The 19,764-nt window shown below is 43.4% G+C and overlaps 1 protein-coding gene across 1 annotated transcript in view; it reads right to left on the bottom strand.

The window, feature by feature from the left end:
• LOC136572933 (NLR family CARD domain-containing protein 3-like) overlaps positions 1-19,244 on the bottom strand; it is a 106,147-nt gene extending 86,903 nt beyond the window's left edge. Inside the window, exons 1-2 of the mRNA XM_066573968.1 lie at positions 18,821-19,244; positions 9,287-9,555 (exon numbers count right to left, since the gene is read on the bottom strand). Coding sequence (XP_066430065.1) covers positions 9,287-9,555; positions 18,821-18,912 — 361 coding nt within the window. The 5' untranslated portion in view covers positions 18,913-19,244. The remainder of the gene's footprint in view (positions 1-9,286; positions 9,556-18,820) is intronic.
• Positions 19,245-19,764: the final 520 nt, after the last annotated feature.

Here is a 19,764-nt window from a genome sequence, read left to right as displayed (position 1 = left end):
CCTGCCAGGGATTCTGCAACACCAGGGGTGGATTGGCCATTCAGTCCCCCAGAGAAAATCCCAGTGGACCGGTCTCATCCTGGGGCCGCCCACAACTACTGCTGCAGCAGAAGCTGCTATAGGCATGCTCCTAAGTATCCAGTTTACAAGGTGGTTGGGGGAAGCTATAAAGTAAAAAAAAAAATAATAATAGTCACCTCCTCTGCTTTTCACCTGGTCTGGTCCTGCCTGACTTCTGGTTGCATGGTCAAGTCGTATATTACCATGTAACCCGGAACTCAGGAGGGACTGAAGTAGAAGGAAGAACTGCTAGAGCCGGGTGACTTAGACAGCAAAGGAGGTGAGTATATTGCTTTTTTCTAATTATATAGCAAGAGAGGGTCTGGGGAGCACTATTGCTGATGGGGACAACAAGGGGGAGTGTTTTTAATGACGGAGGGCTACAAGGGGCAGCATTATTTCTGATGGGGAAACAAAGGGCAGAACTATTATTGATTGGCCAACAAGGGGCAGCATTTTTAGCAAAAGAGCAACAATTGGGGAGTATTATTAATAACAGGACAACAAAGGGAGCATTTTTAATGCTGGGGACAATATGAGCATTTGTAATGAATGGGCAATAAGACTGACCATTATCCCTGATAAGGACATAAAAGGGGGGCATTACTACTACTGGAGTCACTGAGAGGGACTTTATACTATTGGGCACACTCAGAGGGGGCGCTATTACTATATTAATGTGCATTGAAGTAATGGAGGTAAAATCATATACCGTGATAAGTTATGTGCCTAGCTACACCCCTGACCACACACCCTTTTCGGTAGCTAGAAATGTTTTTTCCCAGGGGTGCCCCAAGACTAAAAAAAGGTTGAGAAACACTGTTCTACACCGATTGAATCTACATAAAAAAACACTTTTTTCTTCCTTGATTCTCCATAATACTAATCACTGCAAATCTCAAACCTGGTGAATCAGTTCTACCAAAGAAGCAATACTTATTATTGGTTCATATTGTGAGGCCTTAAGCTTCTTTCCCACGAGCCTATATCGGCCGCCCCTTTCACGGCCGGCCGATACACGCTACGTTGGGAGAGATAAAACTGGTGAACGGGCGCACAAATCAAACGTTTGTGTGCCCGTTCAGATGGCATGGGTCCCGGCGCATATATGCCGAGACTACCATGCTGTCACCCATTTCCCCTCCCTCCCCATCACAGGCTCACCTCTGCTCTCCTCCCCGCTGGTTCTTTGCAATGGGAGGGGCGGGGAGGGGGCAGAGCTAAGCCCACATCCCGATCCTTGTCCGTCGCTAGCAATTGGAGGGGCGGGGTCGGCACATAGCTCCGCCCCCATCCGGCGACCTCCCATTGCAGAGAGCCAGCGTGGAGGAGAGCAGAGGTGAGCCTGCACAGGGGGAGGAGAGCAGAGGGAGGGAGTTTAGCAGCCAGGGTGCTAAACTCCCTTCCACCTCCAGCCGCTGCCATTGGCTCCATGCAATGGCCAACGTATTCCGGCCCAAAAGATAGTTCCAGGACTATTGTTTGGGCCCAACATAAAAACGCCGAGTGCTATACTGGCCGGCCGGGTGCTTTTACGTCTCAGAAAAATGGCCATGTGATCTGATGCATTGGAATCCAACGGCCAGCTGATATACGCTTGTGGGAATGAGGCCTTAGAAATAGATCATCAGATATGTTATCCACTGCACAAACATTGTGGTATGAAATTACATTCTTCAATTAAATCCATGCAGTAGCTGATAAAAGAATTACTGTCATGGGGGAACACATGAATATGCTGCAGTCATAAACTACACATCATAAACTTAACGAATGCGGCTATAGAGCATGTAGACAATGAACAGGTACTGTATCTGTTTGTATAGATGGAGTCAGAAAACACCTAGCTATATGCAAAATAAAAAATTCTGGCTCAATATATAACAAGCATTATATAGTTATGTAGACTCTTGTGTGGATTTCAGGGCTCTAAAACTGTAAAATGCTGCATTGCATATATTCTTCATTAGGAGGGTTTATAACACAAACATTTTCATATAATAGTTTGACAAGTGAATTAGAAATGAAAAGAAAATGGAAAGACAAAATCTATAATGGCTTCGGATTCTAGCCTTCCAAGCTTGAAAGTGTTAGTATTTATTGACCCTAAGGGTGAACAACCACTTGCAATTTTTTTTAACGCTGCGAAATTGCTGCGGTTTTTTTAACGCGATTGTCAATGGGACGTTCTAATGTTAAAAACGCATCGTAAGTTGGTGCTTTGCAATTTTTTACGCAAGTGGGTATTCACCCTAAGGCCTCATGTCCACGGGCAAAATAAGAATTAAAATCCGCAGCGGATTTTAACTCTTCTCCCGCGCGCGGATCCGCACCCCATAGGGATGCATTGACCACCCGCGGGTAGATAAATACCCGCGGATCGTCAATAAAAGGGATTTTAAAAAAAATGGAGCATGAAAAAATCTGGACCATGCTCCATTTTCATGCGGGTCTCCCGCGGGGACAGCTCCCGCGGGCTTCTATTGAAGCCTATGGAAGCCGTCCGGATCCGCGGGAGACAAAATTCGGAATTTACTCACACGCTCCGTTTCTTCTCTTCGCGGCGGCGCCATCTTCTCTCCGTCGCGGCCGGATCTTTTTTCTTCGGGACAGCGCATGCGCGGGGCACGTCACCGACGTCATCATGCACATCCGCCGAGCCGAAGAAAGAAGATCCGGCCGCGACGAGAGAAGATGACGCCGCGGCGAAGAGAAGAAACGGAGCGGATGGGTGGTGAGTTTATTCTCATTTATTCTGATTTTCAGCGCTCATGTCCGCGGGGCAGGAGGGACCCGCTGCAGATTCTCCATGGAGAATCCAGAGCGGGTCTCATTTTCCCCGTGGACATGAGGCCTTAGGTCGCCTGCAGACGGCTGGGTCAGATCTGGCTGAGAGAATTCTCACAGTGGGACCCGACCTGTGCTCCTGCAGAGACCAGCGTGGCACTCACCTGGCTCGCAGCTCCGGATCCTTAATGTGCCAGCTGCCATGCGAGCCCCACACAGAAATAGAGCATGCAGCGATTTGTTTTCTGCAAATGATTTCGCACAGACAAATCGTGCCCGTCTGCCTAGGACTGCGTTTTCTAACACAATCCTATGGCAGCTTCCACTGGCAGAAATTCTGTGGGAAATCCCACCACGGAATTTCCGCCCATGTGCAGGGGGCCCTACTGTCACATTATACAATTTTCCGAGCCAAAAAGCAGCACTTCCCTTACGAAAATTGGCATGTAGTGAGGCCATTGTTCTTCATCTATTAAGCCAAATAGTGCTATTTTGGGATCCAGAGTGATTGTGTATGGGGAGGGCTAAGACTCTAATACAAATATTACCACCTCCCTCCAGAAGTCCCTGATATATGAGCAAGTGTAGTGACCCGGTACAACGGGGCTCCTCCGTAACTGTATGCATACGTTTGTCTATGTATTGTCAGTGTCTTCTGTGTTGCATGATTGATGTGTATTGCATAGCTGCAGCACTGTAAGGGTTAACTGTCTAGTATGTGAGCTGACTGTCTGGAACATGTTTGTCACGTGACCTTGTGTGATATATGTGTTTTGCAAGGTACGTGCAAGGGATTATGTTTGTTCTGAGCTTGCAAGAGGACCACACAGGCACCTTCAGCCTGTGCAGCCCAGAATGGAAGAGGTGGAAAGGAGTCTACAGCCTGCCCTGGGCGTCCTGTACCCAGGAGATATGAAAGGACTTTTTCCATGCCAAAAGTGAGAGAATGAGGAACCGCCATGCCACGCACTCTGATTTATCAAATGTGAGTGTTGACCGATAGAGTGTTGGAGAGAAGAGGGTGTGTTGCCGGGATCAGGACCTACAGATAACAAGACTGTGGTTTCTCCTGTTCACCCGGAGTCCTCCCTCTCACACACACCACTTTGATGTGTTTGCACTGTTTTCCTGCTGGGATGTATTTTGGAGTTGTCAACAAGTTATTACAAGTAAAGCGAACCGTCTGCTTCCAGACGTTGTGTCTTAAAACAATCCTGTGTGTGTGTAGATTTACTCAAAGAACTAGGAATTCCCCCACGGAGGCCGTGAGAGAGTGAGTTTACTCCGCCATCCAGGAATTCCCCCATGGCAGAAGAAACAGTGGTGTCACCCATGACAAAAGAGACTGGGGTAATCCAAAATTGGATTTTCCTTTTATTAACCTGCCCTTGGGCGTGTCATTAGTTACCCTCTGGGTGGGAGACGGTAAAGCCACCGTGACAAGACCCAAACTCTACCCCGCTGTCTCCTAGGCCGTGGCCCGCTCCTCGGACACTGCACAATCCCATAACATGTGCCAGAGGTCAGCATTCACATGATGACATCTATGACATTCTGATGTCTGAGTTCTGCCCATCCTCTGTAGTATGGGTGTAAGAGAAGACTTGTGTATTATACGGATACTCCCCTACTTGCGAACAGGTTCCATTCCAGGAGCTATCTGTATATAATTGTATTAATCTATTATTTACTGCTGGGGATTACCATAAATGGGGCTCTAGTATATTCTGCCAGACTTCTGGCATTATTAATACCCCCAAACCTATCCAGTATTTGTGATCTGGTACCGAACCCATGGCAGGGAGAATAGGGTTATTCCACAATGGCATTTCCGCTGCAAAATGTTGCAGAGATTTAGCCAAGTGCCGAACAGACAGGGCCAATCTATGGAAGTATACTACGGAAATATGCCCTGAGCCTTAGTGTATTCTGGCCCTTCCAAGTAACTCACCAAGTTTTTCTCATTTACTGTTTCAGCTAGGAAGTGATCTATAATGGGGTGTTCTTCATTCAGAAACCATGATCTTAGATTTCTTAGCTGTCCCACCAGGTAATAAAGTTTGAAATCTGGGAGGGCCATACTGGCCTGGTTCTTAGGTCTTTGTAATGTGGTTAATTTCACCTTTGCGCGGGACGAGCCCATATGAAGGTAGTATGGAATTTATAGAATGGAAAAAGCTCAGTGGGATCTGGACTGGTACGTGTCGCATGATATACAAGCATTTGGGCTGAATCACCATTTTAATGAGATTTATTCTCCCCGCAACAGAGAGGGGCAGTTTGACTTATGTAGTATCTTAGACTACCAATTGGAGATGAGCGAGTATACTCGCTAAGGCACATTACTCGAGCGAGTAGTGCCTTAGCCGAGTATCTCCCCGCTCGTCTCTAAAGATTCGGGGGTCGGCGCGGGTGACAGGTGAGTTGTGGCGGGGAGCGGGGGAAGAGATCTCCCCTCCGTTCCTCCCCGCTCTCCCCCGCCGCTCCCCGCCGGCCCCCGAGTCTTTAGAGGCGAGCGGGGAGATACTCGGCTAAGGCACTACTCGCTTATCTCTACTACCAATGCATCAGGTAGTCATAGAAATGGTGTGGCCATCTTTGTTTACCCAGGCCCAGAGAGTTGTTTTAGGACAAAAAAAGCCAGGGTCTCCATTGAATTTAATACTTGATGATTCAGTAATGTTATTTGGAATATAACACGTTCTGTGCTGACACACAATCATTGACTCTTTTACATAAAGACTCGTTTCCATTGTTCTCATTGCAAAGATTGTTTCACATCGTTTTACCATTACAAAACACAATCAATTAGAATGTTTTTTTTCTCTCAGAAGGTAACCGATGTACCTTAGACCAGTTTTTCTCATTTCTTTCAGTGAAAAAGATTTAAGTCATCAATTTGAAGGTACTTGAAAAATTCTCCTTTTGACACATTAACCACTTTCCCCCCAAGCCAGTTTGGCCCTATGTGACCAAGGCCAATTTTTCAAACCTGACATATTTCACTTTATGTGGTAATAACTTTGAAATGCTATTACTTACTCAAGCGAATCTGAGATTGTTCTTATTGTGACACATTTTACTTCATACCCATGGTAAGTTTTGGTTGGTATGCTTTACATTTAAGAATTTAGAGAAAATTTTTAAAAATTAGCATTTTTCAAAATCTGACAATTTCTGCATGTAATACAGATAGTCATACCATGCAATTAGTTAATAAATAATATTTACCATATGTTGTTATGTCGGCATCATTTTTTAACTTTATTTTTTCAGAATCTTACAAGGCTTATAAATATAGCAGCTATTTTTTCACATTTGGAAGAATATTCCCAAACTCCATTTTTTCACAGCCATCACAGGTCCTGGAGCCCATGCTGATTGTTAGCCCTGTAATCTCAGCTGTCATCAGGCACTAAGACAACAGAGCTCCTGCACAGTTGGGGGGCTCTATGTGGATTCTCTGCAAAGACATTTTAAAACTACCTTGTAGAGATGAGGGTTATAGTCTATGGGCGGTCCTGAAGTGGTTAAACTTATTTTGAATGTTTCCTAACATCCAAACTAAATTGTTAGGATTCACAATTCTACTTCTAATATCATATCTATAAAGTAGTTATATACATTGCAGTCAGGGAACTCCATAACTGCTACAAATTACTGCTGGTAAACATAAATAGACAATTTTCAATACTTTAACTGCACTTTTCCCTCCAGAGAAATGTTCATTTCCTGTGCTTAAGTGAATAATTACTATCTAGACTATTTTCAATATGATCCAATTAGGTGGAGAAGTCCTTCATTCACTTTTTTCCCATCTGTTATAGTACAGTTGCTTCTTGGGCCACATGTGTGCTGTGAATTTGATCCACCCGCCTAGTGGCCGAAAATCGCACGAATGAGAGGCAGCCGCAACCAAGTCGTGGATGCATCTCCCATTTTCTCGCCTATTCAGCGTATATACACCGCAGCCCAGAATACCTTCAGCCGTGGGAAAATAGTTGAGCTATGCTAAACTCCCTTTCCCCCTCAGCCCCTTGCCGGCTGCCGGCAAAGTGAGGGGGCTTGAGTTTAGCAGAGCTAATGTGCTAAACTCCCTCTCTGCCCCTTTCTGGCTGCCAGCAAATGGAGAGGGCAGGACGGGGTGAGAGCTTAGCAGAGCTACTTATGCTAAACTCCCTCCCTCCCTCCCAAGCCTATGGGAGCTGCTGGCAAGGGGAGGGGGAGGGACTTTAACAACGCAAGCCGCTGCTAAACTCCCTCTCCCTTCCCTTTTCTGACAGCTCTCATAGGCTACCATAGGAGTCTATGGGGGTATTAGTGTATCTTGACGCCACCACGAAGTACTAGTGGAGACAAGACTGACTGCCCGGTGACGCCACTTCAAGGTGATTGGTTGCAGAGAAGGCTCGGTAGTAGGTCCTCGCAGGTAACTAGAATTATGGCATATTCTCTGGTGGTTTACAATCCTGCATATTCTTCCCTAGCCCTCTAATCCCCACTGCTGGTCTTCCCGCCAGTGAACACACCTCCCCGCAGCTGCACTTTGTTCCCTGGCCCTGTAATCCCCGATGCTGCAGTTAGTTAGCCGGCCCTGGGTTCCCTGCTGAAACTGCTTATATCACCGGCCAGGCCGCTCCAGCACTTTGCTCGGCAGCGGTGTGTTCCCCAGCGCTGCTACTTCTCCGTTCTGTCCTCTGCGGTGGTGATGGTGGTGATCAGCACTGACTGGCCACATGACATCTCCAGTCCCAGCTCAGTTCGGCGGCTCCCTGCCCTTTACATGTGCTTGCCGCTTCAGCTGCCTTGTCACCAGACATTCGCCGCAGCTACTTCACATCACCACTCAGGCTTTCTTCTCTCTCATTAGGGGGAAAGGAGATCCACGGCACTGCAACAGCTATTGATGCTTCCTGTGTATTGACTGTTGCCTGCCGTGGACGGTTAGCGTTAGGGATGATTTTCCTTTTAGCCTTGCATTGTTAGTTGTTAATACTTCCATGTTACAACATGTACAACTAATTATGTAAGGCTAAAAGGAAAATCATCCCTAACTGTAACTGTCCACGGCAGGCCACAGTCAATACACAGTGTGCTGCTAGGACCTTTGTGACTTCACCCTATAGGGAGCTAGGGGTGTGAGAGGGGCGTTCCTCCTATCAAACCCCTAGCTTCCTGGTGGCGTCAAGGTACACTAATACCGTCTATGGAAACAGTTGGCATATTCCCACAAAAGATAGGACAAGTTCTATCATTTCTGGCATTGTGTAAAAGCGTCCAGCTGGAATGTGCACTGCGTACGTTATCTCTTCTGGCTGGCCAAGTTTACACACCTGAAAATCACTCATCTGAACAAATGCATTAGAATCCAGAGCTTCAAATGGTCACGATTTTCGGCCGGCATTTTGCCATGGCAAAATAGTCGCAATACAACGCTTGTGTGAAAAAAAACCTTAGAGCTTGTTCGCCTTGGCATTGCGGACTTCATGATGAGAGCAGAAAAATGGAATCCACTGGCTGAACGGATCGGTCTTATGGCAGAACTGAACAGTGCCAAACAGACCCCACTGACTATAATGGGATCTGTTACGTTTCTGTCTAGCCGTCTGTTACTTTATAGCACAGAATAGCATTGTATGTAGCACTTTTTTGTCTTTTAACTGAATTTAGCAACAGAGACACAAACTGATCTTCTGACACCGATGTGAACAAACACAAAGTATTGAATATTTTTTGGGAAATCCATTTCACTACTTATTTAACACAATGTTTCATAAGTAGAGATGAGCAAGTATACTCGCTAAGGACAATTGCTCTATCGAGCAGTGTCCTTAGCGAGTATCTCCCCGCTCGGCAGAGAAGGTTCGGCTGCCGGCGCGGGTGACAGGTGAGTTGCGGCAGTGAGCAGGGGGGAGCGGGGGAGTGAGAGGGAGAGAGAGATCTCACCTCCGTTCCTCCCCGCTCTCCCCTGCAGCTCCCTGCCCGCCGCCGCCGGCAGCCGAATCTTTGCTCCCGAGCGGGCAGGTACTCGCTAAGGACAATGCTCGCTCAAGCAATTGCCCTTAGCGAGTATACTCGCTCATTTCTATTCATAAGGCATAAAGTAAATTTCAAATTAAAAGCTAAAAATTCGTCAATGACTAGAAACTAAGCTAGATCACTTATCACACTCCAAATGACAGTGAGGTTGGGGAGGTCCACTTCATATCGGTGACTCTTATTAGTTACCGGTAAATATGAGGATCATCAGGACAACATTCTCCCAACCATCTCAGAAATGGGGAACCAAAAAGAATGAGCAGAAAGGGAATAACAAACATTTTTGGAACAGAGGTCCACACTTTAGCCTAATCTAAGTGCATGAAGTCTATCATAAAACCTTTTTTTGAAACATCTTTACAGTTACATCACATTTTCCATTTTCACAAATGTTACTCACCACTTTCATTGCTGGTTTGTTTTCTAGATGTTTTAACTTGCTGAAAGAGCTCACAGAATATGGAAGCATTTTCTTCTCCGAGACAATATATTATATCTAATAATTTCCTCACTTGTTTCCTGGGTCCGCCTTCATAGGCAACTTCCTCACAATCATCCCTTGATAGTAACTGTTGTTGCAAAGCCTGATCAAGAATGGAGGCAATGTGGTATTCCAGTTCATTTACCAATTGGACTCGATGTAGTTGCAGAAATAACAGTGAAGGTGACCTAGAAAAGCATAAGATAAATATACTATTAGATCAATAAATCCATTCAAATCCGATGTATGACACAGACTAATAATAGCTATTTTCTCATATGGGAACACTAGTCCCATCTTATTCCCAAACTACACTGACATATTGGTGTGTTGTTTAACCCATTAAGGACCAGACACTCTTTAGGGATTTTACCCATGTGGTGGTTTATCTGCCCTATTTTACTGGTTTTACTGCCTCTTTTTTTTTTTCTTTAGCTACCAAAATTATTTTTGCTGCGTTTTTTTCCATGACATATAGGGCTATTTTTTCACTGACTTTTTCCCCCCATTTTTAGTCTTATTAGGGGTAAAAAGCTAAGAAAAAAAGAATTCTTTTAAATGTATAGTTGTTTATTTTTAAAATTAGTATATCTATGCTGAAATAAAGTACAGGAACGGGTTCCTCATTTTGTTTTGGATGTTTTGATATATAATTTGTATAGTTTTGGATTACAGGGCACATATGGCGACTGATTTATATGGCGTTGATAGTGGGTCGTTATTAGAGATGAGCGAGCGTACTCGGAAAAGCACTACTCGCTCGAGTAATTTGCTTTATCCGAGTATCGCTGTGCTCGTCCCTGAAGATTCGGGGGCCGCTGCGGCTGACAGGTGAGTCGCAGCGGGGAGCAGGGGAGAGTGGGCGGGAGAGAGGGAGAGAAAGATCTCCCCTCCGTTCCTCCCCGCTCTCCCCTGCAGCTCCCCGCTCCGTGCTGGCACCCTAATCTTCAGGGACGAGCACAGCGATACTCGGATAAAGCAAATTACTCGAGCGAGTAGTGCTTTTCCGAGTACGCTCGCTCATCTCTAGTCGTTATCTTTTATATAAATTATATATTTTTAATTTTATATTGTACTTTTTTAAACTTATTTTTGTAGCCATTTTTTTCTCTGCCCTCCATGACGTTATATAAGACCTCTGGGGGTTATTCACTTTGTCTTTTTTTTTATTGCACACTTTCCCACTGTAGCTGGGGTATCCATAGGAGCCCTAGTTACAGGGGAAAACATCCACTGTAGTAACAATAGTCTCTAACAAAGCTAATCTGGGTCTGCCAGGACACTGCAGCTCTGCTGTGACAGAGGACACCCTGGTGGTCATGTGAACGCCGAGTGACATAGCACAAACAAATACTTCTACTGTCACTTTTTAATACATTGAGTGTTATGTAACCTGGAAAGGAGTAGGCAGAAGTGGTTGAAAACTTCTTCTACCTTCTCCTCCGGGTCCTCGCTGTGACTAACAGCTGAGACCCCGATCTGCTCCTGCTTGATTGCGGCAGCAGAGGCTTTAATCCTCTGCCGTATTTTTGCTATCAGCCAGGAATAAAGTCTAGGACCAAGAGCCGTAAATTTAGAGTGCTTGGTTCTTAACCCCTTCCCGCTCCATGACGTACCGGTACGTCATCGAGCGGCGGGGTATGCATGAAGAGAGGTTGGGTGGCAACCTCTCTTCATATAGTGCGGGCGTCAGTTGTTTATAACAGCTGACACCCGCGGGCAATAGCCGCTATCGGACGATCGTGGCTATTAACCATTTAAATGCTGCTGTCAATTCTGACAGCGGCATTTAAATCCCCCTAACGATGTTCGGGGGTCCCGCACGGCCCCCCCGCATTGAGATCGGGGGAGCCGTGCAGGTGTCATGGCAGCTGGAGGCCTAATGAAAGGCCCCAGGGCTGCCTTAGCAGACTGCCTATCAAGCCATCCCCGTGGGGTGGTTTGATAGACTGCCTGTCAAAAAGCAATATTACGTTATGCTATAGTATTACGTCATACTGCAGGAGCAATCAAAGCATCGCATGTTAAAGTCCCCCAGGAGGACTTCAAAGTAATGTAAAAAAAAAAATCTATAAAGTTTTTTAATTGTAAAAAAAAAAAGTTGTAAAAGTTTAAATCACCCCCCTTTTGCCATATCTATTATTAAAAAATCTAAATCATACAATAAAAATATGTATTTGGTATCGCCGTGTCCGTAAAAGTCCAAACTATCAAAGTAGTGCATTATTTTTGCCGCATGGTGAAATTCGTCCGAAAAACAAAATAAAGAACGCCAGAAATGCACTTTTTTAGTTACCCTGTCTCCCAGAAAAAACGCAATAAAAAGCGATCAAAAAGTCCTATGTTTTCCAAATTAGTACTATCAGAAACTACAGCACATCCCGCAAAAAATTAGCCCTTGCTCAACTATGTTGCCGGAAAAATAAAGTTATTGTGCGCACAAAATGACCGCAGAAAATAATTGAAAAAAATTAAATGTCTTTGAAAAAAAAAAAAGAGAGTAGTATAGTAAAAAAAAAACTATACAAGTTTGGTACCGTAGTAATCATACCGACCCATAGAATAAAGTTATCATTTCGCTTTTGTTGCCGTTTGTGCGCTGTAGAAACAAGACGCACTAAAAGATGGCGAAATGTCAGGTTTTTTTTCATTTTACTCCACTTAGAATGGAAAAATTTCAGTACATTATATGGTACTTTAAATAGCACCATTGAAAAATACAACTCGTCCCGCAAAAAACAAGCCCTCATACAGTGACGTAGATGGATAAATAAAGGAGTTACGATTTTTTTGAAGGAGGGAGGGAAAAAAAAATGGAAAAAGAAAAAGGGGCCGCGTCATTAAGGGGTTAATGGGTTAAAAAAATTTATGTCAGTTCATTGTATTAATGGAAAGTATTTGTTCTATTACTAATTTCTCTACACATGATCTAAGTTTAGGATCCATGCACATGGCATGGCCATGTGCACATCTCGGTATGACAGTAACTTTAGGGCAACTTCTCCTCTAGAGTAACTTCTCGTAATTGTTCTATACAGATTATCTCTGTAATATTTGATGGGACTTGTCACAATTTCAGCCACACTGCATAATCAAAGACTCCATAAAATCACAGGAATGGAGCTGACATGAGCAGTAAGTAGTGGCAAAAGATATGTAGTATTTCTAGGAGTAGATCTTAAAACAATTGAGTTTCCTTGCTTTTATCACAGACCATGATTATCCTTTCAGGTTACACTTTTCTGACACTTCTTCTATTGCTGGATTCTTGCTGTGGCAGACAGATGGGCAATTTTGCAGAACTGAAAGTTATGAAATTTCCTATTTTTCACAACTCTTTTTCCTTCGATCACATTGCGGTTAAGTACATACACATGACTGCCTTGTATGAGTCTGGCCTTGGCAATAAAACAATCAACAATATAGGTGTACACTTTGTGGAGCATGCTGTTATAATCATTCAACAATTATTAAATGAGGAAACAGTAATGTTACAAGAGTATTCTACAGAAAATGGGAAAGAAATACCATTTCTGCAGTCACATTCATCTGTTCCAGCGATGGTGAACCTTTTAGAGACCGAGTGCCCAAACTGCAACTTAAAACCCACTTATTTATTGTAAAGTGCCAACATGTCAGGGGGCGGGGCTTATCACGACATATGATTTTTACCTCCACAGTTCTTAAAAGGACAAGGCTGTTTCAAAGTAGACCTCAGCGCAAATTTCCACTGAGGACATTCTACAGCATTTCCACTTTGTGTAAACAGCAGTGATATTGACACCCCCCCCCCCCCAGAACGGCCCCAGCAGTGAGGGTGACCCCCCAAGAGCAGCCCCAGCGCTAATAGTGACCCCCCCCCAGAGCGGCTTTGGTGGTTATAGTGACCCCGCACAGCGGCCCCAGCGGTAATAGTGACACCGCACCGTGGCCCCAGTCGTAATACTGCTTGGCGCTGTTTCTGCCACTGATCCCACTGATACCAGGAGCACATTGTGACGTGCTGTCGGACACCTCCTCCCCTCCCCTGCTCCTGCGGAACCAAGTAGGAGACATCAGAGGAGGGGGGAGGAAGATCCCAGCTGCACACTGACATCACAGTGTGCGCGGGGATTAGCGCTTCTAGCAGCGCTGCTGAGTGAATACCAGCAGGGGAGCTGCGGCACCCCTGCCAGTATTTACTAATGTGGTGAGCGGCCGACGGCGGCGAGTGCCAGCTGGGAAGGCTCTGAGTGCCGCCTCTGGCACGTGTGCCATAGGTTCGCCACCACTGATCTGTTCAGAGGCTTGAGCAAGTTGTGGTATCATATGTTGTACTAATTTAATTTATGTTGATTTACCTGAAAAATGAGCCCCATGCCGTGACTTAGGCCTCATGTCCACGGGCGGATAGGATTCCGCATGCGGGAGCCCACAGCGGAATCTGACCCTGCCTATGGCCGAGGACACTGCCTACCCATTCAGGTCTTCTGTGGGTCTTCTGCCTTCTCCACTGCAGATGCGTGCAGAAGCGCCGGCTGGTGCGCCGCTGCATATGCGATGTGGAGTTGTTTTTTTTTAACTCACGCTTTCCCGTGAAATCTGCAGCCTGTCCGCAAATCAATTGCAAATGGGCCGCGGATTGGACGACTTCCATTGAGTTCAATGGAAGCTGTCCGTGTGAGAACCACACTGAAATGGATTATACTGAAATTTTTTTCCGGACCAAAAGGTTTGCAAATCAGTTCTGCATGCTTTATTTTATTTGCGGATGCCCATGTATCCCTATGCGGATGCCTATGTATCCCTATGGGCAGCTTAATATGCGGCTCTTCGCGTGGGTGCCCACGTGGATTCCAAAAATCAAACACGCTTGTGGACATTGGGTCATACTGTGTGATATATATAGAATACCTTTAATGATTGAATTGCTGGTGCAGTGACCAGTTTAGAGGACCAGGCCCATTATGTCTGTTTTTTTCAGTGTCTTTTATGCATCAACTGCATGCATGTTATTTACTGTATGTACTCATTTGCTTGTTTTTGTTTACAAGCTCACTTGTATCATCTTTATAGTGTGTCCATGGAATATATGTTGTTGCCAGTGGGTGTGTCCATGGAATATATGTTGTTGCCAGTGGGTGTGTCCATGGAATATATGTTGCTGCCAGTGATGTGTCCATTGAATATATGTTGTTGCCAGTGGGTGTGTCCATGGAATATATGTTGTTGCCAGTGAGTTTATCCATGGAATATATGTTGTTTCCAGTGGGTGTGTCCATGGAATATATGTTGTTGCCAGTGAGTTTATCCATGGAATGTATGTTGTTTCTAGTGGATGTGTCCATGGAATATATGTTTTTTTCTAGTGGGTGCGTCCATGAAATATATGTTGTTGTCAGTGATGTGTCCATGGTATATTTGTTGTTGTCAGTGGGTGTATACATGGCTTATATTTATATTGCAATCAATGCAGAAGATTATTGACAACTGCGGTAATGTTTCAAGAAGCAATTCACCATTTTCAATTCAGGGCCATCCCCCTTGGGTTGTCAACAGCACCCAGACTGTTTACAATAGTTGCTATAGTTGCAGTGGCGGCCTTAAGACTTCAAATCATCCAATTAGTATCCTATCTAAATGACAGGCTTCTTCTGGTAGCCACCCTTTCTTTTAGTTGCATCTTCAAATCTCTATGGATCTCCTTCAAAGATAAGGGCTTCTAATTAATTTAGAAAAGTTGGATCTGTTATCATCCACAACGAAACTCTCTTTGGGGTTCCTGATAGTTTTTTTGGCCACAAGCCTGATTTCTTCCCCTAGAGAGAGTTTGAAAGATCAAAGTCAGTGATCTCATTTGGACCCTTCAAGTGCCAATGTGGACAGCCATGCAGACATTTGAATTCCTGACTGCTGCAATCGAGACAGTTCTGTGTGCAAAAGTGCAGTTTCACAATCTTCTAACAGAGATTCTCTGTGTATAGGACAGTAACAGAGAGATACTCCATATTCCATTGAAATTGGCCCTTCAGACTCAGAAGAGTTTGCAATGGTGGCTTCAGAATGCCATCTTCATTGAAGGGAAGACTTGTTGCCCACAGCAGAAGTAGTCAACACAACAGATGTCTCCCATGGGAGAACAGGGGATTCAGGATGCCTAGTCTAAGGAATGCAGTCCTCTCTTCTCAAATATCAGAGAGATGAGAACAATCCAGCTGGTACTATACCATTTCAGAGATGCTGTGAGAGGAAAATCTATGCCAATTCAGTCCGATAATGTAGTTTCAGTATATTACCCAAACGAACAGGGTGCACAAGAAATGCGACCTTGCAGATGAAATGCAGGAAGACAATGGCATGGTTGAGCAGAATATACAGTACATGACTTGAAAGCAGTGATATAATGAATTTGCAGAATGTTTGGGCAGATTTCCTCAACAAAGAAAGTCGTTTTTGAATCCCAGATGATTACAAGAGAATTGGGATCGCCACAGATAAATCTATGGGCTACCAGGGAGAATTGGAAGCTAGAGAAAATTCTGCTCTCTCAACCTTGTGGATCATCTGAACTTGTTTTCCATTAGCTGTAGGGGATCTGTTTTTCTACATCTTTCTTTCAGTTCCAATGAGCTACAAGATCCCCTCCAAAATAATGTTGCACAAGCTGTGGGTGATTCTTCTAACACATCCTGGCCCTGAAGAGCCTGCTTTCAAGTAATGTTTTGGCTTTCAAAGGTCATCCTCTGGAAACTGCCTCTGCACAAGGATCTGTTACTCCACAAAGAGTTCTTTGTCTAGTTGAGGATAAAACTCCATCTCATATCATGGAACTTGCAAGAACTACATTGAGACAAAAGTCTCTCTGAAGCAGTTTTTCCCGCTCTTCCCTCTGCCAGAAAACCTACCAACCAAGAGAATCTATGAAAAACTGGTTATAAGCTTTCAGTTACTCAGATATGAATAATATCTTTAGTTTTTCAATATCTATAAGTGAGTTTTCAAAAAGATCTCAGGCCTAATACTCTAAGAGGATAATTATCAGTTTTTAATGCCTTTCCGGATGGCAGATACTTCTATTAACCACTGATTACATGATTTTTCAAAGCCTTAAAAAATATAAGACTTACTGTTCAATCTTTAGTTGCCACTTGGGATTGAGATTTGGTTTTGAAGAAACTAACTCTGCCCCCTTTTGAGCGTCTTGACGAGATAGACTTGAAATTTCCCTCATATTAAACTCTTATTAGTGGCCTTCACATCTGCCAAAACATTTTTCCTTTGGGTCCAAAGGCAGCACAGTTATCCCTTCCAATAAACTCCTTTGCATTAATTTGATTCTAATTTTTTGCATATGTTGCATAGGATGTCAGAGTCCTTCATACTCCCGCAGAAGACTGGTTAAGTGGGTAATTGAATTACGGGTTATTTAACTGTTAAGCTGTTGTCCTACTTTGGCGGTCCAAGGAGAGATTGGGGCGAAAATGTCCCTTTGCGGCTGTCTTTGAACTTGAGGAAAGCAAATTAACAGTAAGTAAACATTTTTATTATGTAAGTCATTTTATTTTCAATGAACGTATTGCTTCTTCTCTGCAGAATGTTTCCTTTAGCTTTCCTTCATAGACTTTTTGTGTGGTGTTTTTATGGAATGTGTAAAAAAAAGATTTTTTTGTAAACAGCTGAAAATAAGCATACCTAGAGTATTCTAATTTTTGACAAAATGTCAGTAAAGTAAAATCCCCTAATCTCTTAAACCAAATATCTGGCCATAGCCTTCTTTGCAAAAGAAAAAAAAGTGGGGCAAGAAAATTCCAGATTGTTTATTGCCAAGCCCAGACCAAAAACATGGTGTGTTCCTGGAAACATTTGTTAAGATACCCTAATAGTTTTAACCCTTTCGAAACCACTGTCTGATCTCTGAAGACATTATGAGTTAAGGCTCTACAGCTCCGATGTTGGAAGACATCTGTCAGGGTTCTCTTACTGTATATTGCCAGCCTCTCTGCTATCTGAGCCTATCCAACGTGTCACCTCATGCAGTACTGACTTAAGCCAGCATAAAGCGCTGTTGTATAACAGCAGAAAAAGAGTAAACCCCCTAGGAAAACCAGGATACAAATTGGATTGGAAATGGTTAACTTTGGGTTCATAAGATTAGAGAATCTATTTATGTCTGCATCTCCCCAGCTTCTGGGCCCCATAGCAGCTGCTAAGACTATAGTAATGGCATAGCTATTGGGTTGGTAAAGTGTGCAAAACTAAAACTCTATACATCATAGAAAGGACTTAAAAGCCACAAAGCGTTACTGCATAAAGGAAGCAGTGATTCATATTTTTCCCTGTACAGTGAATATAAAAAGTCTACACATCCCTGTTAAAATGCCAGGTTTTGTCATGGTAAAAAATCCACCAAAGATGAATCATGTCAGATTTATTTCCACCTTCCATGTGACCCGTTATCTGGAGGATTCCATTGCAAACAAACTGAAATCTTTTTGGGTGGAAAAATGAAAATAATAAATCTAAAATAATGTAGTTGCTTAAATGTAAATGCTTTAGTACATTATATTACGCCTCACATGTGGTAGGAGTATAAACCTGTCAATTCTAACCACGTGAAATACAGTACTGTACTATGTAATTGCAAAGGAGCTAATAAAATGCTGTCAAAATATTTTCCCTCATTTCCCCCCAAAATAAGACAGGGTCTTATATTTATTTTTGCTCCAAAAGAGTTTACTTTTTTACATGTATAGCTGCCTGGACACTATTTAAATCGACTTTTTTATCCGTTGTAACTAGGGCTTATTTTTGGAGAAGGGCTTTTATTTCCAGCTTCCTGAAAAATCATGCTTGGGTTTATTTTTGTGGTAGGTCCTATTTTTCAGGGAAACAGGGTATGTCATTAAATGGACAATGGTATTTTCATTTAACATGTTAGATTACAAAAGAGAGTCAATATGTGGTCAAATTAGGTGTTTCTCTACCAAAATGTAAAATCTGAAAGTCATGAATAGTTAAATGTAAACACGAGCGCACCCCCCACCCCACAATAAGCAGGGAGTATTTGTATACTAAATATACAGTAGTGAAAACATGTCAAAGGGAGAACCTGTAATAACATAAGAAGGGTAGGCATGATTCAATCCAATCAAGCATGGGCTAGTCATCAAAAAAGGGGAATCACAAAGCAACATAAGGTCGCCACCAGATTCAGGGAGGTCTACACTCAAGGGGAATCATAGAATATAACATATTACTCGTGGGATAAGGCATAGTCCAATTCATGCAAACATGGACTGGTCTATAACTCACAGACTGAGAGCACTACTATGAGTGATCCGTGCCTTCTTTCAGGGAATGATCAGGATCCCACAGTGATCATAAAGCGATGGTATATCTTAGCAATATAGCATCATTTAGTGTGATGGGACTACCCAGAAATACACTTACAATTTATAATATTTGTCACCTTACCTTTTACTCTGCCAGATGTTAAAAACAGTGTCACCTTCTTGAGCAATCACCAGCTCTTCACCCATGCGTGGTCTTGTATAGAAGCTAGTCATCTGTCATCTTCCAGCTGGTGCAGCCAAACACTTGATGAAGTACTGATCAATTTATCCATCCATCCATCGCCCTGTCCGGCAGATGACAGGAGATTGCAAATACTAGCATGTCTGTTTCTTCAGTGTCACAATCTTTCCTGCTGCCTTTTTCAGTTGTTGCTTAAAGTCCCCATTCAGCTGACGCCCCAGAACTGTCAGGTTTTCAACCACTTTGGAACTAAGAGGTTTAAGTTGGCTGAACTAGTTTCCAACTCATCGGCCTAAGAAGTTGTCCTTCCTAATTAGAAGTTGTCCTTCACTAACTCACCGACTCTCACAAGTTCAGCCTGCACATGAGAAAGTGAAAACAAGAGCATGTGACCGTCTCCTTCCAAGTGAAGAATGGGCGTTCTCAGCCTGCATTGTGGAACAGAAGAGAACAAAAACCTGGAAGTATGTGAGTCATGGATAGAAGAATGTTGAGTGAATACAGTTAGCAAACAGATAACTTAACCCTTTCATGACCAAGGACCATTGCTGCTCCTGTGATCACATCACATTTTGCATTTCTGGTATTTCAAAAAATCATAACTTTTTTTATTTTTTTGTTGCTAGAACTGTGTGAGGGCTCTCTTCTGTGGGGCGACCTGTAGTTTGTATTGATACCATTTAGGCTTTCATACAACTTTTATATCCCTTTATACTCAATTCTATATTCTTTGAGACTGAGTGACCAAAACAAAAGAAACACAATTCTGGCATTGCATAACTTTTTTTCTGGCATGGTTCACTGTGTGGGATTAATAACGTGATATTTTAATAAATTAGACATTTATGGACGCAGCTATGGCAATTTTTTTTTTCTGAAAGGGC

This window comes from Eleutherodactylus coqui, chromosome 7, assembly GCF_035609145.1.
Source record: "Eleutherodactylus coqui strain aEleCoq1 chromosome 7, aEleCoq1.hap1, whole genome shotgun sequence".
Classification (NCBI taxonomy): domain Eukaryota; kingdom Metazoa; phylum Chordata; class Amphibia; order Anura; family Eleutherodactylidae; genus Eleutherodactylus; species Eleutherodactylus coqui.
Note: the sequence above shows the minus strand (reverse complement) of the source record. Positions and strands in the feature narration are given on the sequence as shown.